The sequence below is a fragment of the Talpa europaea genome (genome assembly GCF_964194135.1).
Source record: "Talpa europaea genome assembly, chromosome: 16".
Lineage (NCBI taxonomy): Eukaryota > Metazoa > Chordata > Mammalia > Eulipotyphla > Talpidae > Talpa > Talpa europaea.
In genome coordinates, this window is record NC_140084.1 from 15,020,789 (window position 1) to 15,047,231 (window position 26,443).

Below are 26,443 nucleotides of genomic sequence, written 5' to 3' on the forward strand. Positions count from 1 at the left end.
TTGTATGCATATTTATTTATTTAATAAATCTTAAAAAAAAAAAAAAAAGAAAACCATAGGGGCTTTAGAAGTGGGAAATATGGGCCCCATCCCTGTTCTGTCATTTGCTAAGCCTTTGCTGTATTTGCTTATCTGAGGCTCAGCTACCTCTTCCATGGAGCGTGGTTAGTAACACCCACCTCTAGGGCCTCCCTGGTGGCCTAAGGGTTAAGTCTTAGTGCTATCAACCCTGGCCTGAGTTCAATCCCTGGCCCAGGAGCTAACCCGCACATGGCGCAGCAAACTTCTCCTGACTCGCCTGCTGTTCTCCTCAGCAGTGTATTTCAGCAGATCCATCTGTTCTGCTCCCCACTCTGTCTCCTCCCTCCTCCCCACCCCCGCATCTCTGGCCTACCCCCTAATTCTACTCAAAAATAATAAAATCTTAAAAAAATAAATAATAACACCCACCTCTATCTGCTCATCACAGTGGCGCCTGGGAGAAAGCTTATGTGCATATGCTTTGAAGTCAGGTCTAAAATCAGAGGTACACTTTGTTGCAATTAATTTTAAAGACCTTATAGTCCAATTTGAATCACCAAAACAACTGTCTTTGGCACTTACTGCTATAACCAAGACAGTAGCTAGTAAGCTAGTATTTAATGATAGAACAACAATGCCCAAAGCTAGCATTTCTTGACAGAACAATGATGATAGCTGACAATTATTGGTAGAACGATTAAGTCAGGCAGCCTTTGTGGGTAGAACATGGAAGGAACACTTGCTTTGTGCCTGGCACCATGCTGAGAGCTCTACAGTCATCACTCTTGTCTGTTTCTTTCCTTTATGTCATCCCTTCTGGTGCATTGGCATGGACTTACCTGGGGTGAATCTTAGGCTCCAGTGCCTGGAGTCTGTGGAAGAATTCACTGGAAAGATTATAACCGCTAGGAATCAGAGTGGACCTCCTGGAGGCTTTGGCAGCCAGGAGACACTCGCAACAGCTGGTAGCCAACTTTAAACAGATGGACTTCTCACTGCAAATTTTCAATGACCAAGGACAACAAAACTGCACCCCCTGGAGGGTGGTTCTTGCAGGAAGTTAGGCTGAAACAGAATTTTGTGAACAGGTTAACATTGATACACTAAAAGCTACATTGAAGCTTGGGTTCTTTACATTGTAAATTAAATGAAATAAATTTCCATATTAAGTTTCTAATTTCCAGATCACAGCAATGCATTTGAGGTACACAGAAGAATATATGCTTAATTATTTAGTCCTGAAAACGTTCATAATAAAACAAAGTCATTCTTTCTTCATGCTTCAGAGAATCAAGCTCACAGTTTATTACAGCTGCAAAGGTTTACCAAGTCACCTAATTTAATGCATTCCAATCTTTCAGATAGTACAAAGATACACTTTGCTGTTTGCTTTTACTGCTACTGGGCATTGTTTCTAGAGAGCAGTTTTATATCGAGATTGTGAACTTTATAATTGTGTCAAGAAAGGACTTTAAATAGGAAGCAAACAAAACACCAAAGCCCTCCCATCACTATCATTTCTCGAAAGATAAAACATTTTAATGCTAAAAATATAGGCAATACGCTAGATCATCTAAGAACAATTTTTGCCATGAATCTAACAAAGCTTCTAGATTTACTTCCAGGCTGAAGGAGTTACAGGAATCAAGGAACAATGAGAGATGAAAAAAATCAGTCAAGAACCAGTCAAGATCAAAAAACTCTAGAAAAAGAGGGCATTCTGTAAGCTACCATGACTTGGATTCTTCTGAATGTCAGCATCATGGGGAGGTTGGGGGGTGGGAAGGAGGCATCACTGTCCAGATTAATTAAGATCAAAAAGACATGCAACCAAGTTCAATACCCCAACCTGAACCCAAACCACAACTGGCCCCAGGTTTTGGGGGTAGGGTGGGGCAGGAGCTAGAAGACTTTTTACAGAATGATCAACATAGTTACCAGTCAATCCAGCACTCCACTGCTAGGTATATATTCGTGAAAAATGAAAAATGATGTCCACACAGAAACTTATAATGAAGTTCACAGTGGCTCTACTCGTAGTAGCTTGGAGGTGGAAACCACCAAAATGTCCATCAGTTGATAAATGGGCAAATAAAATGTAGCATGTCCCCATCCCAGAATATCACTCGGACTATAATTATAAAAAGGTAGGAAGCAGTGATGTGTGCTACCCTGTGGATGAGCCATTATTCTAACTAAGAAGCCATTATGCTAAGTAAGAAGCCAGACACAAAGAACCACAGATCTCCTGATTCCATTGATAGAAATGCCTGGACTAGGCAGATTCCTAGGAGGGACACTAGGGCTGAGGGAAGGACCAGGGATTATTGCTAAGTCAGCAATCGTACACAAAAGCGACAATTCTTTTGGGTGGATGAAAATATTCTAAAATTACATAGTGGTGATGCACACATATTCTGCAAATAGATTTAAAAAACCCACTGAATTGTACACTTTCCAAGTGTGGTGTACTTTATCACATGCTTATTGTATCTCAATTCAAGACATCCCAAATGACATTTTGGGCACAAATCAATCATGTAATGGAGAGAATATTAATTTCTTAGGTGTGATGATGATTTTGGGGGTACTGAAAATTCTGTCCTTTTACAGATCTACCTGTTAGAATTTTCAGGGCTTAAATTTTAGCAATTCACTTTAAAAAAAATGTGTAGAAGAACTGGGATACAGGCCCGAAGTGCGGGGAGTGAGAGAATCCACCAGAGACAGAGTGGGGAACAGAACAGGCAGATCCACTGAAATACACTGCTGAGGGGTGAAGCAGAGAAGACAGGAAAGGTCTGCTGTGCCATGTGGGTAGCTCCCTGGCCAGGGATGGAACTGCCCTTCGTGGTGATAGTGATGAGACTTAACCCCCAGGCCTCCAGGAGGCCCAGCATTTCACTTTTATGTGCTTGAGCACAGACTCTTACTCTAGTAAGCAAATGTGGTAGACAGTAAATAATTTTTACCTCTAGGCATGTGCGTAGGGGTAGAGTGATGTGGACATTTACTATATTCTTCTGTCAATTTTTCTGGATGTTTCAAAGTTTTCACAATATGTTTCAAAACGTACTTGGGAGAAGGAAAAAAGTATCACAGAAAATAAAAGAACAGATGTAATCTTACAGAAAATAGAAGACAGATGGGCCTCCCTGGTGGCGCAAAGGGTTAAGCACCACACTATGAAGCAATCCACAGCCTCTGCAGCATGAGTTCAATCCCCAGCCAGCTAGAGACAAACCCACATGGCAAGGCAGACCTCTCCTGTCTCGCCCACTGCTCCCCTCAGCAGTGTTACTTCAGTCCGTCTGCTTGTTCTGTTCCCCATTCTGTCTCTGGTGGATCCTCTCATGCCCTGCATCTTTGGCCTGTACCCCAGCTCTTGTATGCATAAATAAATAAATATTTTTAAAAATAGAAGACAGATATTTGATAGACTATATTTAGCTTTATGGGAAATTCACTTCTTTTACCTGACTGGTCTCACCTTGCTATGGAGGCATAAAGCCCTTGGTATCCATCCCTTGGAGGCACTTCACTGGGGACTGCTATCCTGGTGGGGCAGCACACAGGGCAGCTGGGCAAGAGGATGAATTGGGGCCAGAATTATCTGGATTCTAGTCCCAGCTCCCCTGGCTCTTTCTCACAGTCACTTTTGACAGGTTACTTAAATCTGTTGGCCCTGCATTTCCTTATCTGTAAAAATCGGGCTGATAATAAGGGAATAAGGAAAGTTAGTCATGGTCATACATAGCTATAAGTGACATTAACTGAGTTGGATTCCGAAGATATGTTATGAGACACCCTAACACTGTAGAACCCTTATACCTTGTTTTTTTGTGTCCACTGACACAAATCAGTCTTATCCAAATAGACTGATTTCTCGATACTGGGGTGTTGTCTTTTTCTTCCTTTCTTTTTTTACTCAGGGACAAGCATACGCCCATCTCCTTGTGGGTTTGAACCCACCTTGTGGGTTTGAATGAATAAGTGAAATACAAACACACCTTCTTACACAATTCCACATAAAATGCTGTTCATTGTTCTTCCTTGTGGGTTACCTGCCATGAGACGTTCACCAGGAGCCAGGAAAAGGTCCAGGTATCATCAGCATACTGGGTTTGGCACAAAAACATGAGGCTTAATTTCCCAAGGAATGAAGACTTAGTTAAGGCAGGTTTGCAGAATAGACAGATAATGATAAAGAACTAAAGAAGTGTGACCACAAATAATAACTAAAGCTGACTGATCTTATGTGCATAAATTATCAGTAGCTGCAGAAGTGATCTCTCTCTCTGTCTACACACACACACACACACACACACACACACACACACACACACTGCAAGTATGTGGCTTTAGCCCTTAAAAATCATGGGCAGATATTGCCATCTGGTGTGCATCTGGGTAACCACACTTCAAAAAAATTTTTAATCACTTACATTTTAAAACAACTGTATGTATTTTATTGAGTACAATAGTGTTTATATAAACTTTACAAATAGTAGAAAATATGCATGAGACCAGTTTATCAAGCTACACACATTTGATGCACACTTGCATTCTTGAGTTCTTATTTTAAATCTCCACATTTTCAGATTTACTTTTTTGTTGAACTTAATATTCTAAGAAAAATACCCTGACAAGGGGGCCTCCCCTGCCTCACAGTGGTTGAGCGCTGGGCTGCAAAGCTGCCCACAGCCTCTGCAGCATTGATTCGATCCCCGGCTGCCAGTGAGGGTCCCACATGGTGCGGCAGACCTTTCCTGCCGTGCCCGCTGCTCCCCTCAGCAGTGTATTTCGTCAGTCTGCCTTTTCTGTTCCCCGCTCTTGCCTCTGGTGAATTCTCTCACCCTCCTGTGCTTCTGACTGTACCCAGTGCTTGTATAAATAAATAAATAAAACTTTAAAAAGGATACCCTGACAGGGTAGGAAAATATTATGCCCAGTTCCCCCTCAAATTTTATTGTCAGTCATTAAAATTTGAGGGGGAAGATGGGGTGCAATATATTCCTACTTTGTGGGGTTGATATTATGAGGGCTAAATAAGTGGCGATGGTCGGGAAAGTGTGTGTACTTTGCCTCACCCAAATTAAATTAAGAGTGAATTTTTGTCAACTTCCACATTAATAATGTAATTCATTTGATTTTATAAAAACAAACCACTCTTTTCTTAGGGGTACATGTTGAGAACCTTGGCTCATTCCAAAGCTCAGGGCTTCTCAGATCCGTACTTATCTTACAGGCTAGAAGGGCTTGCCTTCTGATAGATCTTTGTGAGATCAAAGTCAAGGCCAGGTGCAAACTAAAGTCCAATGGGAGCAGAAGCAATAAAGCAGCAAAATGTAATACATAAGCATGGGTGGGGTATGGAGTGTGGGAGAGGGGGAAGGTGAAGGGAGCAAGAGGCCATGAAACCCTTGACCTCCCAGCCCTGGCAACATCCCAATTTAGCTCCTGTGCACCCTGATCATAAAATTTTGAATGAGTCCCTGTTGCTTGCAATGGAGTAAGCATGACTTAAACAAGATCAGTTTTAGTGAATCCAAAAGATTATAAATTCTAATATCTGGCATGCCTATTCTCCCAAGCCCCCCAAATGCCTGAATGTCTTACTTCTTTATCCTGATAGAGACCACTTGTAAGTACAGGAAAAGAGGAAGAAAATGAAGTCATCATCACCTTGTGGCTTCAGCCTAAGTCTCTCACCTGAGGATGGACTTGAGTTAAAAGCTGGTGCTCTCAGACAATGCTGGAGAGTCAGCAAGGACCTCTAATACCTGGTGACTCTGGTTAGAAATGGCCTCTGCATTGCCTTTGATTCCTCCCAGTACTTGATTCATGAGTCTGTCATTGCCTGACTTATTGTCAGCGTAAACCAGTGGTTCTGACTGGGAAGCACAATTGGTAAAATCAGGAAACATTTTTGGTTGTTACTGCTGGGGAAGGGAGTGCTACTGCCACCTCATGGGTCGAGGCCAGAGATGCTGCTAAACATCCTACTGTGCACAAGGCAGTGCTGTGTCCATGGCACTACAGGCCTAGGGGATTGTTAAAGGGCATAAACAGCCAAAGATTGACTGATCCAGAAGTTGGGAATTCTACCAGGAGACCACTACACTGTGTGGGGAAGACCCCCATACTACATCACCACCTGTGGCCTAAGGCTAAGTTACAGACAAAAGGTGCAGGTAGAGGCTCTGGAAAGAACAATCCATGATAAGTCTAAGCACGTCCCCGAGAGGCTGATAGAGGTACAGATAATTATTGCAAAATTGAGTCTGATCAATTTGACTCCATTCATTCCCCTCTACACCATTCTGGAACTATGTGATCTAATTTCCTATTTGTATCAAAGGAATAAATTGGCGTGGATGACAGGGGCCAGGGGTTAAGTTGGGGTGAGAGAAGAGCAGCAAATTTACAGTAGCTTATTTAAGTGTCCACAGATTTGGAAAGAGGGATCTTCCAGTAGGTCTGAGATTGGATAGTGGGCCTATGAACACCAAAATGTGGTTTCATTAAGTTAGCATTTTGTTGGGCAACTTTAAAGGGAAGGAGTCTCCCCTAAAGAGTATGCAGAGGGCCTCCCTGGCAGCGTGTAGGGTTAAGCACAGCACTATGAAGCTGTCTGCAGCCACTGCAGCATGAATTAGATCCCTAGCTGACCAGGGAGCTACCCACATGGTACAGCAGACCTCTCCTGACTCGCCCTCTGCTCCCCTCAGCAGCGTGCTTCAGTCAATCTGCCTGTTCAGCTCCCCACTCTGTCTCTGGTGAATCCTCTCACCTCCACGCTTCTGGCCTGTACCCCAGTTCTCATATGCATAAATAAATGAATCTTTTAAAAAAGACACAACTAAGCTTTAAAAAAAATACAGTGTAAGCAGAGCAGGATTCTCTAATCAATTTCAGAGCATGATGTAGACAAAAAGCATCCCTGTCCCCTCTCCTGTAACAGGTAATTTTTTTTTGATGGAGGCTTACATTTTCCTGGCCAGAGAAATGATGGTGAGTACACTGCCCTGTAATGAGGAGCTGGGGAGCAAGTTCCAAGAGGTAGTGCTTTGGAAAACTCCTAGGTAAGGCCACATTTACATTAGGTTGATGGATAAAGGGTTAAGCCTAAGGAATCACATTCATTCATTCATTCCTATATTCCCTTTAGTAGGTCTGGGAATTCTGCTAAATGGTAGAGATAGAAGCATAAGAGGTGGTGCTGTCAGTTTAGTTAGGAGTTAGGACAAATAGAAAGCCTGCCATACAGCAATGAGATCTCAAGTGTCAGTTATCCTTCTGCTCTGCTTTCTTTTAATTGTGCACACTTCACAGATTGAAAGAAATAGTCTGTGAATTCCCAGCCCGGAACTATTGGCTATATAATGGTCAACATTTTAGTACTTTTTAATACTTTCCAGCTGTAGCTGGAAAGAAACTTCTCCAAGACAGGGTCATCAGAAGCTGTGGGACTTTGCATTTTTACATTTTCCACATTTAATAAATTTACATCTACATGCCCGAGAGTTTGTGAATGAAAATGCGTGGATGGAAAGGTGTTTATTGAGCAGGAACGTCCGCTCTTCATAATTCCCTGAAAGGAGAGGGCAGACTTCATCACACCATCATCAAAACCCTTCCTCTCTGCGCCTCTATGCTGACAGCGGCTGAACTACATTTCCCAAGATGCCCAGCGGTTGGAGCGGAAGTGGTGACAGCTCATCCAGCCGCGGGCGGAGTCCTGGACCCTGACAGGATGCTCAGCTCCACCTCCGGAATCACAGTCAGTTCTCCGGCTTTTACTTCCAGCCCAGCGGCAGCGCGACCTCCTGGGCCTTTTCCCCACGGTTCTCCTCAGGCCCCGCCCCTTAGGACGCTGGTATCATCAAAAACCCGGAACCTGGATTTCAGCTGGGGAGCCGCTCCGGGCGGCACAGTGCGCAGGCGCGAGCGGCTGGGTTCCCGACGCGCGCGGCGCTCGCTTGAAGCGGGAGCGCGTTCCTGCCTGAGGAGACCCAAAAGCGAGTGGCCGAGGCCGCCCCTGCCGCCATGGCCGCCTTGCGCTATGCGGGCCTGGACGACACGGACAGCGAGGACGAGCTGCCCCCGGGCTGGGAGCAGAGAACCACCAAGGACGGCTGGGTTTACTATGCCAAGTAAGCGGGCCGCCGGGGGGCCGCCGGGCCTGGGGCGCACCTGGAGCGGGACGCACCTGGAACCTGACGGCCTCTCGTGCCCGGGACGTCTCGCCGCCCTCGGACGCCACCTGCACGGGGCGCGGCGCCAGCTGGCCGGGGCCTGCGAGCCCAGTGATGGCCCCAGCGCTTCAGTGCCAGGCCTCGGGGTCCTGAGGAGGCACCGGCCCCCTCTAGGCCCTGGGTCCCGGGGGGCGCCTGTCAGCGCGCAGGCGCGCCCTCTGCCGCTCAGCAGGCAGCACTGCACGGTGCCTTGTGGTGGCAAATCCCTCAAAACTAAAAATCCAAAAATGCCACCGCCCAGCTTCCTCCTGGGGACCCAGGGGAGGGCACCTCGGAGGATGTATGAGTGACATGTTCGTGTGTAGCTGCATATGCGTGTACATCCGTGCACGCACAGACAGAGTAACAACTGTAGCTGCACCACAGTTTCCCCGGGGAGTTTCGGAAACACTAGCAGACCCTTTGCACCATCACTTGCAGTGTGACCTCGGGCCACTGAAAGAACGCTCGGGCACAGCCTTCTCTGTCCAGTGCATTGGCACAGAGTTGTCCTGCAGGCACTGTCCATGAAGCACTTAGCACAGGTCTACTAGGTACTCTGCTCCGTAACTGGTAGTGTCTCCTACTGTCTCTGCAGCAACTCCTAGGCTGTTAGAACTATACATCTGGCACTGGCACCAAAGCAGGTTTCAGGTCTCCACAGAAACCCCCCTGGCACTGGCACCAATGCAGGTTTCAGGTCTCCACTTTGGGCAGCAGACCCCCAAAGTGGGGTAGGTGGATTTTTCAGGTTTTCCAAGGGAGGCAGCTTATCACATGGCTTGGAGAAACATGGATGTAAAACCAATGTCTGGAAAACTTTAAATCAAAAATCTTTCCCTGGTGCCACCTGCGGAGATTCTCATTTAATTGGCTTGAGCATTCTGTCCCTACTGGTATATTATAAGCTCCCAGGTGATGCTGGTCTGCCCAGCGATGCAACGCAGCTGCCTTTGAGACTTGGTAGAAGGGAAAACAAAACAAAAGATGGGTAGTTCATTCAAAACACACACGGATTTTGGCATGGGTCAAGCCCTTTGCTGGGTGCTGGCAATACTGAGGCAAACGAGACCTGGCTGTTAGTTTTTAAGAAGCCCCAGTGGTAATGGTGAGGTTCTCCCGGTGCAGTGTGCCTAGCACACTGTGCGTGGGTAGATGGGGGGCATGTCAGGCCAGGCAACCAGGGAGAGTTGTCTCCTGAGCTGTGTCGTAAGCACAGGTAGACGTGGGTAGGCCTGGGGCAGGAGGGCAGCCCAGGTAGAGAACTGAGTGTGGAGACCCATGCGTGGCCTGTGGTGCAGGAGCATAACGTAGAGGCCGAGATGTTGGAACCCAGTTTAGGGAGTCCCTTCTGAACCTCACGGAGGAGCTAGGTCTCTGTTGGCAGGACCCAGGGGTCCACAGAAGGCTTGGAGCCAGAAGGTGCTATCAGCTGTGTGTCTTTAGAACGCTGGTTTCTGCTCTGGAAACTCCAGAGAACTCTTCTAGCAGCAGGGAGCCATTAGTCTGTTGCAGGGCTCCAGGCAGCCCCTGGATTTGTTGTTCCCTCTGCTGCATGGACATGTCGTGTGAAGGGCTCTTTCCCTCAGCGTTGAGCTGAAATATCACTGTCTGAGCTCTTCTTCCCGCATGCCTTTCCTGCACTTCCACCTTGTTACGTGCTTCATAGGGCTTAGTTAGCCTTGTCTATGCTCTTCTGTGTTTGCTCTGTCTCCCTTCCCAGCTGCAAATCTCTTGAAGGCAGGGGCTTTTTCTCATTCATCTCTGAATCCCTAGTGCTTGCCAGCCAGGAGCTCTTGTGGAATGAGTAAACGAACTCATCTAGGAAGGCTTACGTATTGGGACCCTGGGATGCAAAGATGCACAGGACCCACTTCCCTCCTCTCCTCCTGCTCTGGCTGGTGCCCATTCTCTAGTCCAGAGTCACAGCGGCTCACAGGGACACATATCATGTGACCCTAAGACCCACCTGGCTGGGCTCCCTAGCAGAGGACACCATTACCTCTCAGGGCAGGCCTGTTACCAGAGAGCTGGCTGCCCTTGCTCCCCTCCTCAGCATGGTCCACAGCAGCCCCTCTGCAGGAACCAGATGGGGACAGGGTTGGGGGGCAGGGATGGAAGGATAAGGCCTTCTAGCAGGGGGCTGTTGTGGCCACCAGCTGGGCCTTCCTGGGCCCTCCACCATACTCTGTTCAAGTTTGCCCTGGAGCCCGGGTCATTCTGGAGGCTCCCTTGCAGGTGCTCACCCCACTGTTCCCCCTATGCCTTTGTTGGGTGACCTTTCCTATCTGCTTCCTTCCCGGATGGTGACCAGTGTCAGGGCTTGGGTTGCTCCTTCCCCTTACTATGTTCTGAACACTCCCGCCACTTCCTGTGACCAAGTCTGGGGAGCTTGTGGCCAGGGAACTCAGCGGCACTTCATGGTCTTCAAAAAGCCGCTTTTTCCCCAGCTCCATCTGCACTTTTTGGATTCAAACTGACCCTGCTGCTCACTCTTTATACCAACTACCGTGGCTAGGTTTGCTTGGCTCCCACCTGGGGGACCTCTCCAGGCCTTCTGTGCAGGCCCACTGCCCTCTGCTCTTTGGCTCTTGGGACTGAAGAGTGCGTCTGACCCATCCTGACCCTGGAACGTGATTTCACTTGACCTACAAGCCTCCTTTTACTTCTTTTCCTACCCAACTCTGGAATGGCCACTGAGCCTTCCCTTTGGGTTTGCTATGGGGAGATGGCATTTCCATTTTCCTTTCCCCAAATGGTCTTCTGCCCACTGCAGCAGGACCAGGGGCAGACTTCATAGCTCCCAGGCAGACAGCCTTGTGTGTCCATTGTATGGGTTCTGTCAACTCTTGGGCTTTCCCACCTGCCTGGTGGCGTCCTTGCAGACCTCACAGGTGCACGCACATCGTGTGATTCTAAGGCCCACCCTGCTGGGCTCCCTGGAAGAGGCAACCACTACCTCTCAGCACAGGCCCATGGCCAAAGAGCTGACTGACCTCTCTCCCCTCCTGGCATGGTCAAGGGCAGCCCCTCTGCAGGATCCAGGAGATGGGGGTAGAGGGGATGGGAGTATAGGCTTCTGAGCAGGGGGCTGTAGTAGCCACCAGCTGGGTCTTCCTGGGTCCTCCATCCCAATCCCCTTTTCTCCTGAAACCTAGGCCTCTTGGCAGCCGGTGGGCTGTGTTCTTGCACAGCTGGGCAACAATTCTCTCATCCGCAGAGCTGGCTTTCCTCACAGTCGCTCTGGGTCTTTGAGTTAACTTCGAGTGTCTTTCTAAAAAAAATACCCTTGACAAGCATGCTTGAAAGTTACGTCTGCGTAATGTGATGTGAATGTAACTTTGATCCGTTTGGTTTAAATTAAAATCACTGTTAATTATCTCTCCAAATGACAGAAAGCTTACTGAAAGCAAAGAAGGAAAAAAAAAGGAATAAAGTAGAGTTCTGTTTAAGGGAGGGTAAGATAACACTTTGGGGATGTGGGTCATAATTTTCTGTCCATTAAAAAGTCATCTGTGGTTACCATGAGAAAGAATATAATATAAAAGTATTTAAAATAATACTTTTCTATGAAAGGTGCGATTCCTAGTTCTCCATACACATTAACTCACCTAGCCCTCTGCAGGCCCACGAAGTAGTGCTGTCACTGGTGGGGAAACTGAGGCACAGGAAGGTTCAGCACATGGTGGGTGACTGGAGAGCTAGGAAGCCTGGCGCCAGGCTCGAGATTCTCCTCAGGAAACCACACCCCACAAGGGTACTGTGCACATCTGGAGCCACATCCAGGGTCACGGGTATGGGATGTGGAGTAGTGGCACCTGTGGGTGGAGATCAGAGATGCTGCTGATCCCCCTGCAATGCACAGGGCACCTTGCAGTGCACAGGACAGTCCCAGCAAGAACAAGCTGACCCCACTCCTCTGTAAGGAAGGCTGGGGAAGAAACCCTGGCTGAGGCATTATCTGCCAAAGTTAAGAACCTGGGGTATTTTATTTACTTAAAGGTCTCAGGATAGAAAAGCAACCTTTCTGAGTGAGCTTTACTTACTCACATTTATCTGCTATACATTTTTACACTTGCGTGCCCACCACAAGTCAGGCTCAGGCTGGGTGTCCAAGGGTCTGGTCTGCTCGATGCAGGCCTGTATGCTGCTTACTCACCCCCACACCTGCTGTTAGTGGCCTTTGTTTCCAGCAGCGAGGGGCCCATAGATACAGTGTTCCCTGTGGGCTGAACCATAGGGCTACTCGTGTGGTGGGCTGTGCCATCAAAGTTTGTGTAATTGTATTCCTGGACATTCGCATAGCGACAGTCACCTAATGACACATTTCTCAGAATGTCTCCCTGTCAGTAAGTGACTCACGGCTGTATTGTCAGCATCCACTCACAGGGGCCACTTTGTGGATTCTTTTTTTTTTTAAGATTTATTTATTTATTTATACAAGCACTGGGTACAGTCAGAAGTGTGGGAGGGTGAGAGAACTCACCAGGGCCAGAGCAGGGAACAGAACAGGCAGACTGACGAAGTACACTGCTGAGGGGAGCAGCGGGCGTGGCAAGAGAGGTCTGCGCACCATGTGGAACCCTCGCCCAGTGGCCGGGGATCGAACCGCACTGCAGAGGCTGTGAGCGGCTTTGCCGTCCAGTGCTCAACCACTGCGCCTCCGGGGAGGCCCACTTTGTGGATTCTTGAGGGCAGAAGTTGTTGGAACTCAGCTTCCACCTCATTTCATCTGCGCCTGTAGGTTGAAAACTACTTAGCTTCAGGGAAGGAAAATGTAATCCCTTCTGGGAACTTTCTTGAAGAAGTACAAGGCTTACAGAGTAGACCAGGAGGGTGACTGTCTGCAAGCAGAAGCAGGGGTGTGAAAAGGTGCAGGCTGCCCTTACCAGGGAGTCAGCGCCTTCAGCATGTGGGAATGCATGGGCTTGTATGGGTTTCTCTTAGTCATGAGTCACTGCGAGTGAATGTCCCTTTGGCTCAGTGGTTTAGCTGTTCACTAGTCAAGGTCACAGGTTTGTGTCTGCCTTTCTACTTGTGTTGTGAAGTGAATGTAGGTGTTGTAAGGTGAATGAGATAGGGCACTCGGGTCTCCTGCTTCCCCAGTACAGTGACCCTGCGCCATGTCCCTGCACTGGCCACTGATTGCTTGCAAACAGACCAGAAGCCAGCAGTTGAAAAGACTGTTGCTTGTGACTTGCAAGATTTTATGAGCAATTCATGCCCCCTGGACTTACTCTCTTTAAAATAACGGATAGGGAAGGGATATTCAGATTTTACAATCTAGATGTGAATGATTAAAAATTATTCTTTATTTTGGCTTGAATAACTGAACTTTTATGAAATCCAGATGACCTCTGAAAATGTCTACCTGTTTGTTTCCCTGGTGAAGTAATTTTCTGTTTTATTCTGTCACGTGTTGACAGGTGTGCCTAGTCTGTTATTGGCTCACTATTTTCATTATAACTTTGTGTGCTCTTCTGAGATAAAAAGCTAATGTTGGCAGAGAAATCAGATTAGTTTATATATTTGGCTTGAAATAAGAGTACTTTTGAGGGCTTTCTATATGTCAGGAAGTGTGTTAATTCTTTTATAAACAGTACCCTAACCACATTTCCAAGGTCTCACCAGGATTATTTCCAATTGAAAGATGAGGAAATCGAGGCTCTGAGGTTTGTAAATTGATCAGCGGTACAAAACTGGTCATCTAGGCACCTATCTTATTACATTTTTGCTTACTTTTGAAAGCAAGTAGCAATCAATGCTTAAAAAACACATTGAGGGCCTCCCTGGTGGCCTAGGGGTTAAGTTTCAGTGCTATCACTTCTATGGCGTTATCGCTTTTATGAATTCCATCCCTGGCCAGGGAGCCATCCCACATATGGCACAGCAGACCTTTCCTGTCTCGCCCACTGCTCCCCTTAGCAGTGTATTTTAGTAAAATCTGCCTGTTCTGTTCCCCACTCTGTCTCTGGTGAATCCTTTCACACACACCCCCCCACCCCATCCGGCACCTCAAGCCTGGACCCCACAGTTCTTCTATGCAAAAATAAACAAAATTAAAAGAAAAAAAAACACATTGAGATATATTTGTAGAAAGAAACATTTAAGAAGATTAATATTATAGCTCAATGATATTGAATACCAGCATTATAAATTAGACTGACACTTGTCAGTCTCTCCTGGAATAAAACTAAAACAAGCATAAGGAAAAATACCTCTCTAGTTATCTTTTTTTTTTTTTTATAGAGGCATGCTTTATTTATTTGTTTGCTGGTTTGTTTGTTTGTTTTGTTTATACATGCACTGGGTACAGTCAGAAGCGCGGGAGGGTGAGAGAATTCACCAGAGCCAGAGCAGGGAGCAGAGCAGGCAGAAGGACCGAAGTACACTGCTGAGGGGAGCAGCGGGCGGCAGGAGAGGTCTGCGCGCGATGTGGGACTGGTGGCCTGGGAGCAGCCGGGGATCGAACCGGCGCCGCAGAGGCTGCGGGCAAATTCGCAACCCAGCGCTCAACCGCTGCGCCACCGGGGAGGCCCCACCTCTCTAGTTATCTTGACTGAGTCAGTAAGCTTCCTAAACTTGACCCACAGCTGGGGTCCTTTTCCCCTCCCACTGTCCTCCTCCTGCTGATGGAGGCGAGCTTCTGGGAGATTCCACAGATTGCTTCTCCTTTCATCCTGGGGAATGTGACCTCAAGCAAGTGGTAACATTTATGTTCTGAGTATTTTTTCCTGAATGTTTAACTTTGCCAATCTTGAAAGAGTATCATTTGAAAGAGGAAACATTTAATGCCATTCATTCATTTTTAGAAGTGTAACTTTTACTAATTATTACTTTGTGTTTTTTTTTTTTTTTTTTTTTAAACAGTCACACTGAGGAAAAGACCCAGTGGGAACATCCGAAAACTGGAAAAAGAAAACGAATAGCAGGAGGTTTGTATGCTGTTGTCACATAGCAAAGACCTTTGCACTTAAAGTATTAACTGTGACAGTGTCACGGGTGGCTGGGAGCAGGTAGAGCTGTTCTTCTGGGAAGACTGTAATGGGAAGCTATCAAGGAACTGGAGTTGTACTCGGAGGCGCTCATGGGATTAGCAGAAAGTGACATGGTCTTTGGGAAGAGTGATGAGGATGGTTTCCTACTGGCCTTAGGAAAAAGGACTATTGAAATAGCAGGGGCCTATGACTCTGTTTTAGGTTTTCCCGTGGTTGTTCTGTTTGTGAAATTGTTGGTTCTACCAGGGAATGCAGTATACGAGTGGGTGATGAATTCCATTAAGCCGTGACTTGTAGATGCTTCTGAGTGAGTGTGTGATTGACAGAGTAGACCTGCACATAAGAAGCTCCCTGTCCTCAAGAGGTTTAGGATCTAGTTGTGAAGACAACACAGATGTGTGGGAAAAAGAGAAACTACTCTATCATATTGTGGAAGAGGCACCACAAGCCACCATGTAGATGATCTTGGTGCCTGCTCTACCTATAGATGTGTCCTCTGAGGCATTCAAGGGAGGCATTCATTGGAGCCATCAGTGTGGTTCTTGGTGAAAGCAGGAAATAGATGGAACCTTTAGGAAGGAGCAGGAAGAAGCAGGTTTTTTTCCAAGCAAGAGGCAGAAGAAATGCGGAGTAGGGTTGGGACGAGGGCCTCTGCACTTGGCATAGTGGGGTGATGTGACTGGAGGGCAGCAACATGATGGCTGTGGGATGGGGGGATACACAGCATGAGCTGTCAGGGCATAGTGCCTTCCTGACCTAGGGACTTCAGCCCGTGCCACCCCTGCCTCATGTGAACCTGCCTATCTCTCTTGTGTTTCAGATTTACCATATGGATGGGAACAAGAAACTGATGAGAACGGACAAGTGTTTTTTGTCGAGTAAGTATGTACATGGAAACTCTTCTTGGTCATTTCTTTCTGCCTTTTAACAGGAATTTTTATTATAAAAGTAGTATGCATTGACTACTGAAAAATATGATGTAGTGTATAACTGTAATATTACCAGCAGAAATTACTACTTTTTTAATTAATATTTTATTTTATATAATTCTTACATCATTTTTCATTTTTGCACAATGTATGCAGTTTCATTTTGGTTATATTCCCCATACAATTGCACACCCCCTTAATTTTGACCCTAATCCTTCCTCTCCCTGCCCACCCGCCCTGTAGTGTGTCTCTGGTTTATAGCTGCTTGTTGATTTTGATTTTTACTTTGTATTAATTAGTCTTTTTCCTAGTCCCTTATTTAGGTTTTCTAAATTCCTGCTATGAGTGAGACCATCCGGTATTTTTCTTTTTCTTTCTGGCTTATTTCGCTGAGCATGATCCCTTCTAGCTCCATCCATGTTGCTGCAAACTGCATGTGTTTATCTTTTTTGATTGTTGAGTAATACAGGAATAACTACTTTTAAATTCCAGCCTGTTTTCTGTACACATCCCTTCTTTAAAAAGTACAGAATGTACTGTGTAAACTGCAGAGTAACCTGTTTTTTCCACATATTATCTGGTGAGCATTTTTTTCTCATGTCTTTGCATTTTCCACGAAATGTTGTTTAATAACTGTGGAGTATTTTGTAGAGATAGACTATAATTTATGAAATGTCCTATTTGGCACCTGTAATTATAAATAACATTTTGAGCATTCTTGTTTGTATAACTCTCTTTAGAATAAACTCCAATAATTAACAACCACGGTAGCCACCTTTGTGGCACGTAGCAGGAGCCAGGCATGTCTGGACTCACCTTACACCCATGCGTTGGCTGAGGTGCCACCTGGGTGGGTCCCCTCGCCTTTCCCAGCCTATTAGATGGAGCACTGATGAATGTTTAGCCTCAGCTCTCCAGGGGGAAAGCTTTGATTTGTTTCTATGGTGAGAATACTTTCCCTTAGCCTGCCCTCTCTTTCAAGCTTCTAGGGTTAAGTCACTGGGGAGTTGGAAGAGATGCACCCTTGGGGCTCTTGCATTCTCATGCAGGCTGGCCCCACTCCCCCTGTCAACTGTGCATGGCAGTGAAGTGCAGCTGCTCACTTGTGTGAAACTGACAGTGTCGTAGTGTAGCACTTCTTCAATAAAAAAAGATCCTCTTCCTGCTTCATTGTATGTAGTTAAAGTGAAAGTTGGACTGTCTTTGGGTCTTAGTATTTATGTGGTGATGAGTATAGATTTTAAGTTATATATAATTTTACACATATACCTATTGCAATGCATTTTAAATGATGAACTGTCATCTCTCTCCTGAGAAATAGTTTTTAAGATAGTTTGAGGTCTTTAACTCAAATCCCAAGAAAACATTTGAAATGCAAAATTAAATTCTGTTACATAAGGAGTAACATTAATCTGTATGGCCTGAGATATTTTATTATTATTTCTACAGGATTCAGCTCACCTTCAAATAAAAATTAGAGTGATTGTAGGAGGTATGAGCACAGTTCTGAAAGAAAAATCATTAGGATTTTGGTAGTTAGCCTTTTATTGAGAAGACTTTTATCATTTGAGTTTTCTGCTTCTCTACCAGTCTTCTTATGCCCTTGCACAGAGCTGAGAGACTGGGTTGAAATCTCCTGGATACAGTGACTGTCAGATCTTATAGCCACATTTACACAATTAACAGAAAAGAAAAAGAACCAGCATTTCTCTTTTTTTGAGTGCCAAAGAAATAAGACACTGTTTATTGTATGTGCCAGCATATTTTTAGGAAATTCTGAAGGAGATGATTCCATGACTCTCTCTCCAGGCAGGAATGTAATCCTTCTAGAGGCCAAAAGATGGAATAAGTTGACCCCCCATTCTTTCAAGGGTTAAGAGTAAACCTTTTTAGTATTTGAAAAATGGGGCTTGCCTAGTCTAAACAATGAGTTCATCTTATATTTTTAAATTTCTATGTTCCGTGTGGGTTAATTGCTTTCTCCTTTTCCTTGTAGCCATATAAATAAAAGAACTACCTATTTGGACCCAAGATTGGCATTTACTGTGGATGATAACCCTACAAAGCCCACCACCAGACAGAGATACGACGGCAGCACCACCGCCATGGAAATACTCCAGGGCCGGGATTTCTCTGGCAAAGTGGTGGTAGTTACTGGAGCTAATTCAGGAATAGGTAGGCCATTAACTCACAGTTGCTATTATTACTATTATTTTTTTTTTGTCACTGCTATAATGAAATCCACTTAAATCTAACTATAATAAAATTTTATATAGTGATTGTTTAATTTAAAAGAGTATTTACAGCCTTTGCTGCTATCGTTTCATTAAAATACTGGCCTCTTTAAGTCCCAGTGTTATAGAAGGCTGCATATGGGCCGACCTTGAATTTCCTGAAAGCTGAATACTCAGCAAAAGGTTGTGGCTATTTTGGTATTCAAGGATTAGAAACAACAGGCTCTGTCTAAGAGTTTCTGACCTGGGCTGTGTGGTGTACGGACATATTCCAATTACCTAGGTTATTCAAGCTAAAATTGATTGGTGATGGAATATTGGGAGCAACAGCGCACCATGACTTTGGAACAAAGGATACTGCAGGTTTCCCTTGGTCCCTGAGAATATCATTTTCCTTTGGGAACAGGATCTTATTTCTTTTTAAAGTTGGAATATTATCCTTGTCTTAACTTCTAAATTAACCCTCTTTATCGCCAGTGTTTACTGACAGGCGGTGGCCGCCGTGAGGTAGGTGGCTCTGGAGGGGGCTCTTCCTCTGGCATCAAGGTGTGTTAAAAGTAGCAGCAAAGCTGTTCTTTGTGCAGTAGCTCTCCAAATGATTCTCTTTTTTATTTTGGTCCATTTATGTCAATATCTGCATCAGTAAGAACCAACTGCTTTGAGTAAGGATATACACCTTCAGAATAATTTATAGCTGTAGAAAATGGGGTTGCCTGTGGTGGTTTGTCCAGCTCTCTCTGTTTCTTTGAACCCTCAGTGCCCCCATGACGCACCCTTTCCCCCGTGGGCAGTCTCTTTGATAAGCTGTTTCTTCCTTTCATAAGCTGTGCATCAGCTCCACTCTCCTGTCTCTCTTTCTTAGTTTTTAGTGACCACTTCTTGAACCTCCAGAAATACTCCCCAGCATAATTAGGCCAGCAAAGGAGGAGAAACATGTTCTTGGAGGACCCGTTATTGTATGGGACAGACTCTAAAATCTAAGAAGCAAATTGATTTATTTTTTTGTAAATTAAAAAGCATTTATTTAAAATCAACCATCGGACCTCATCCTGGGCCTCTATTATATTCAGTTCTGTTTTCTGAATGTCTGCAACAGGTTAAACTTCAAGTAGCTGTGTCTGATGTCAAAATGGCTGTCTTGTCAGTCATCTATGAAACAGTATACTGGGTTGATTATACTGACCACTTTGATGTGAGGGTGTGGACCAACACAGTGTAGATAATTCAGGAAAAATAAAGACTTAAGGACTTTAAGTAAAATATCTCTATTTATTTAGTGCTCAGTTAACCAGAAAATTAACTAGAAGACCTCTTTCCCTTAATCTTCCGGCTAGACTGTTTTTCCTTTAATGGGAAGATATGTGACTGCTGATTATTTTCTGTGGAAGTGTTCAAACCTTGCTGTGTCTGACACGAGCTACCAGTCCTCTGGATATGACCGGTGCTGTGTCAAAAATTTGCAGTGACAGACTGGGGATATTTTATGTTGGGACTAGTGGAGTTGGTTCAGAATACATACAGAGCTGTGTTTAGTTGGATACATAACCATGACTGAAAAGGAGGCGATTCTGAAGCATTGAGAATAATACCTTGTTGATCAGAATGGACCGCACATTTCTTTGGGGAAAGCCCCAGAGCCTCTGCTTCTTCAGGCACCTGCATCCCCTCCTGGACTTGTCCTTCCCCCGTCCTATTCCATTTTGTGGACTTTGTAAGTAGGTATCGGGTATCTGGTTGGATGTTGTGGCAGACTGTAAAGCTGATGATGCAAGGGATGTTGGCAAAGGTCTCAGGGAGAGCAGCTCTTATGCAGATGGCCCCAATACTCCCCCGGCCCTGCTTTCCTCCAAAATTGCCTTTAGCACCACCACCTTACCTCTGTTCCCTTATCCACTCTTGAGAAGCATAGGCCAGGTGAGTGCTGAATAGTCCTATTCTTAGTTTTTTGAAATAATATCCTATGGAAAATTCCAGGCAGTCAAATCCTTGCAAATAACTTTGACTCTGCAGCTGTGGTATCAGGAAGAGAGAAAAGTGGTTAAGATAGGCTTGTCATCAGGACTCAGTTAGCTTTTATATCCGGCCTGGCTGCCTTAGAAAGTGTCCTTGCTCAAGTAGGCTGTGGCTTCTAGATAAAGTCCCTCCTTCTATTCAATTGTGAAACATGCCAATTTAGAAATTGCTCTCACCTCCTTATTTCTGCCCATTTCAAATGCAGTGACTGAATGTGGAACGAATCGGGCATCTTCATTCCCAGTACTTCTGGACTCTCATGAGTTGTCTTCTCTCACAGCATTCCTGGTGTGGGCATTCCCTCCGGGGTGCCTATTTTCTTTGTAGTCATGGTGTAGTCTCTAGCCTGCCGAAGGTCTGTTCTCTTTGAAGCAGAGTGGGTTGGAATAAAACATATCGGTATTTATTTCAGAACATGATGGCTTCAAAACTATAAACATAGGTCACTGAATGTGCTATAGAAGACTGGTTTATAAATCTGGAATTTCCAGCGATTTTTTAAAAATTCCCCACAAGGTACTGCTTTCTTGGACAGGCCTTTGGTTTGACGCAGTCTGTTGTGGATGGAGGTGGTGTTGAGCCTCCGGGTTGTTCTAGAGCACTGCCCCTCTGAAGTGAGCTCCAAGCAGATTTTGTCTTGTACTCTCCCTCCCTATGCGTGAGCCAGAGAGAGATTTTGAATTTTCTTTATTTGATGTTACTGAAACAGGTGGAGGGAGTCCTACTTCATTTAGCTGAAAAAGATCAGGATGCAGTCACCATAATTTTCTGAGTCTGGTGACCACACCTGAGGGGAGAAATCCTATATTGTAAAAAAATGTACAGGGATGTTAAAAAAAAAAAAAAAGATCAGGGTGATTCTGAAAGGTAGAGGAAAGATTCTGAGAAGTATTCTGTCAGAATAAAGCATTGTGTCTTATGAAATCATTGTTTCTGCTCTTGACATTTGTTGCCAGGTAGCACTGTCACCTAGTTTAGGGGCAAACTGTCGATCTTGGGCTAACTCTGACCTGCTGCATGACTTTGTGAGTCAGGTTTTACAGGAATACAGCCACGGCCATTTCCCCACATTCCCATTTAGTCTGTGGCTGTTTCTGCCATACCAGTAGAGTCGAGTCGAGTCATTGCTGCCTAGACCATATACCTACAAATCCTGAAATCTTTCCTGTCTAGTCCTCTATGCCTCTACTGCTAACCCCTGCAGTAGATGATTTAATCCCTTTCAAAGTGAGATCACCCCACCATTCTCTAAATTAGTCACCATTCACATCTAATTTAGACAAATTGGAGCCCCATGAAGGTTGTGGGCACACATCATACAGTTTCACCAGTGCCTGCTCCCCTTGCCTCACATCTATCCTGACAGCCCCTTGATAGGCAGCTGCAGAGCTTAGGATGTTACATCCTCAGAAACTAACACTCTTCTCTCCTTGACCTTTGTTTGACCAGCGTTCTGAATCTGAAGAACTTTGTAGATTGAGAGCGGTAACTTGTGGACCTCTCTCTGTGGAAATCAGCACCTCAATATCCAGGGGGAAGTCATCTGTCCATCCAAAGCTTCTACTAACAGCCCGAGAGACCTGGAACCCACAGTAATGACCGCTAACCAGTAGACACAAGGGAGGAGTTTGTTTCTGTTGGTGCTGAGCAGTAAGGGGCAGGCATTTTTACAGACATGTTGGGAGTTAGTGACTCGATGGCGCTGATTTGGTTAAAAAAAAAAAGAAAAAAGAATGGAAATAGCTTCAACCTGGTGATCATTAATTACAAACCGTACTGGAAGTCTGGGGAAAGGGAGTTCTTTTGGCTAGGCAATTTCCCACTGTGGAAGATCCCCTATTCGCATTTCCAGACTCAGCCTGACGCTTGAGTTAATTTGGCTCCCCGTGAGAAGCGTTCAGTACGAAATGTGATGCTGCCATGTACTCATCGAGGCAGGTTGCTTCTCAGGCTCCTTCCTAATTGCCTGATGCCTCCGTGTGGGGCACTGCCTCCTCGGGTCACTTCTCCTTGTAGGGGGATGTTTGTCGGAACTGAGGCAGATTGTTGCAGTGAGCAGGAGGATTTATCATGTGGGGTTGAAGGAGTGAGTCCAGGTGTTGTTACACATCCACTTTAAAACTATTAAGTATGAGCAAATTAGATATTTTTGGTCTTTATTCATTGGTAATAATGATAAAACCCCCTTCTTTTCATCTTAAACCACTAGTGGTTAAAATCTGATTTTAAAATCCTTTTCAGAGTTTAGACAGGATGAGAAGTTGCTTTCTAATTTTGAACCTTTATAACACTGGACTGCCTTAATGTGATTTTTAAATCCAGAATAATCTGGTCTGGTTTTGATTTTTGAGCCAGACAACCCATTAACAAGAAAAAAACTAAGTTTTCCTTGAACAGCTGAAGTAGGCCACCTTAGTAAATACCAGTGAAAATGTAGTTTTGGACTGGCACTTCAATTTTTGGTTGATATTTATGCTATATAATCACCTCCCTAGAGTTTATTATGGAGATTCTAATGTATGTGTACACACACACAATACACACTCTTAAATATTAGCATTTATAAATTTTAAGATACAAAAAATACATGTTCAAGTTGCCTAAATCACCCCTATATTTGTCCCCCTTGAATCAAAATGAAAGTATCTGGTTTCCATGTAGGAATCCCAAAATGTTGTTACTATAGTGTAATTTTGAAATTCATTGCTACAGCTTAAGAAACCCATTTTTATAAGTTTGGGATGTTCTTTCTAAATTATATGTTGAAAGTACAGAATGAAGTGTAGTTGCCATATCCTTTTACCCTATAAAGCATCACCATGATGAAAGATTATCTGGTATAAATTCTATCAGTTCTGTAATAATACAAGAAAATTGCTTTTCTTCATCTAGCAGTGCATTCATTCATTCATTCTTAAGATTTTAGATCTGCGTTTTGCAATTGAGCCAGACAAACTTCTCTTACATTCCTCAGTTCTTTATTTTCTTTCTCAGACTTAGAGTTACTAAGTTTTGCCCTCTAGTCTAAACCAAGCCATTGACTATTTTCAGTTATTCCAAAAGATCCCACGTGTTCAAGGCCGCAAGCTAACTGACACTCAATTTCTTGGTTAAATCTTACTCATATGGGATCATCACACTTGGCCCCTGGAAATGCCTGATTACAATTTCCTCTCTGATAAGGCTTACCTAGTGGAATCTTGGCATTTATCTTCTGTTTAAGAACCGGATGATCAGGAAGTAGAGGAAAAATTTCTGGGATGATCGAAATTACCCTTCGGGAACTTAAACTCACATTTTACGTTAAAAATATTTGTGACTGTTTCTCCTTTATGCTAAAATATACCATATATCAAACGTAAAATGATTCTGAAATTATTTTGTTCTGAGAATCTACTGAGATTGTTGACAATACTGGGAAAAGTCCTTGAATAGCATTCCATGAAAAGTGAGAATTAGGACCTTATGACTGAAACAACCATTTTACACTTAAGTAACCTTTAAGCATTGAATATACACAGAAGCTACATGATCAGAGTATTTGAGAAGCTAAATATCTCTTAAAGGAAGTGACAATTTGCAATAGTTTAACTGAGTCTCATCTCAAAATTTGGCAATCACATAAAAACTTACTAAAATTGTAAACAGATATACAAATAATAGACACCTGATCCAGTTAAACATTTTTGTCATGTGAACTTAGCCGATTGCACACTTGCACATAGATTTAGACACTCACTGTTCGAGTGGCACCGTAACAATGAGCATCTTGCAAACCTTCTCTCAGTGAGAAAATGGTTCAAAGTCATTCTTGGAGGAGAGTATTTAAAAATAGGATTTCTATTCCCATTGGGATTACCAGTGTTTTATAAGGTTTTGAAATTTGGAAATTATTTTACTTAATACCCACTTTAAATGACTTGATCTCTGCTTCTGCATAAGACAATGACCTGTTAAGAATTCTGCAAGGAAGGGTCCTTATATTCAATGCAAATGAACCTACAGAAAAATGTTTTCATATGTTTATATTTTTTGTCCACTGGAGGGCTCTGTTGCCCTTTCATACAGACACACTAAAGCACTATCATCTCAATATAGTTTTCTTCCTTTCAGCCACTTTTGCTTTCATTTCTGCTAAATAATGCCTTTTACTTTTCTAACATATCTTTTAGGTCTTGTACTTCGTGGTGAGAGAGTTCAAACTAAAGACTGTTACTAGTGTCATGTTTGTTTTTCTTTCTTTCCCTTTTACTTTTTAAATTTTTTTTGTTGTTGTTGTATGAAATGCCAAGGATGAAGAGATCCATTTCACAAAAAGGGCCATTGTATCCAGGGAGTAGCCTGCCCTGCCAAATCACACAAGGGCGTGTGTTTTCATGGCATTATTGGTTTTGAGTGCACTGGCCTATCAATAATGTGATTTCCCCCCCAAGTGGAAATTGTAACATTTAAATATTAATGTCTTCTGTTTAAGGTTCATTTAGAATGCCTTGGTGATCTGATATTTTTGTTCTAAGAACATAGAGTTTCCCTGCCCCTGCCACTCCAGCTTTACCCAGTATTATATAATTTATTGTAATGAGATTGGTTTTTTAATGATATGTTCTTATACTAGAAGAAAATGTGTCCTTTTGGGCTTAACATAGATCTCTTAAATAATGGAGACCATATTAAACCAGATATTTAATTGGAAGCAAATAGCCAGTACTCTGCATACTAGGGCTTAGAGAGGGTAGTTTTTATTTTGGCTCTGTAACTACAGTTTGAGGCAACACATTAACCACATGCTTCAGCTCTCACGTGGAAATTTGGCCCAGAAAAGAAAACACTTTTGGCTTTATCAAACTGCTTATTTTCAAGTTTTAAATGGGGGCCAAACGAACACACTGTTACATACTTTTATTTATATTATTCTTTTTCTCAGCAACTTTTTCCTTTCAAAAATAAAAGCACGAAAGCATTGTAAATATACTTGTAACAGTGCAAAACCCTTTCACCAGAGTAAAGATATTTTGGTCATTTGTATACAGATGTGTGCATTGTTCATCAAATAAAAATTGTTAAAACCAGATGGCTACTCTGGGAATTATTACAGACTTTATAATAATAAAGACGCGCTGGCTGTTGAAACCTCCTCGACTGTGGCGTATTTAGTGTGATACTCTGCCTCCTCTCTGCCGCGCACTTTCCGCCGCATGTACACACACTCTTCAAACTCGAATTCTCATCCTTTCCAGAATAACTACCAGGTTTCAGCAGGAGGAACTTCTTGTGAAGATCTCTTAAATAAAGTCTCTAATAGATTGTCCAAAAAGCAAATCCTAAAAGCTGGAGTTTCTTACCTAGGTTGATTATCTTCCTCTGGCTTAATGAGTGACACTGTGGGTTAGGAAGCGCCAGTCTTTATCTGCACAAGCCTAACTAAATGAGGTGAATAGAAAGTGTTTTCCTGTTTAATGAGTTGGGTGACATGGTTTGAATCTTATTGTTTCAAATTTCGGAGTTATTTACCAGGCTGTTCTGCTTGGTTTTCTGGATCCTTCTTGGTAAAAGGCATATTCAGATGGATATTTCTGAAGGAAATCAGTGTTTCCTCACTAAATTCATGAGAAGAGCTCTAAGATTGTATGCATGTGCAAGTGAGAGCAAGGGTGGGGAAGGAGGAGTTGAGAGAGAGAGCGAGAGAAAGGTGGTGGAAGAAAGGGTGACTAGCAAGCTGGATGGAAACAGGCCTTTCACATGAATCCATTATCTCATATAAAGAGAAACAAAATCAGAATCTAGGTACCACCTTCCAGGTCTGAGGAATACCCACTGCCGAGCCAGTTCTTTCCACGCAGCTCATCCAGTCTGCCTAAGCTCAACACACTTATAAAAGCACGCCTGCTCTGTGCCAGGCTGTGTGCTGGACCGAGGCAGTGGAGCCTCTGAAGATCCCTTACCAAATTCTCCTGTGGTGCTATGACTGGAAAGTAGGTGTTGGGAAAACAACTATGGGGCAGTGGGAACTA

The 26,443-nt window shown here is 44.1% G+C and overlaps 1 protein-coding gene across 1 annotated transcript in view; it reads left to right on the forward strand.

The window, feature by feature from the left end:
• Positions 1-8,070: 8,070 nt before the first annotated feature.
• Positions 8,071-26,443, forward strand: part of WWOX (WW domain containing oxidoreductase) — a gene marked incomplete at both ends in the record, with an annotated part of 917,223 nt that continues 898,850 nt past the window's right edge. Inside the window, 4 exons of the mRNA XM_084256789.1 lie at positions 8,071-8,177; positions 15,129-15,193; positions 16,077-16,134; positions 18,182-18,360. Of these exons, the coding sequence (XP_084112915.1) occupies positions 8,071-8,177; positions 15,129-15,193; positions 16,077-16,134; positions 18,182-18,360 (409 nt within the window). The remainder of the gene's footprint in view (positions 8,178-15,128; positions 15,194-16,076; positions 16,135-18,181; positions 18,361-26,443) is intronic.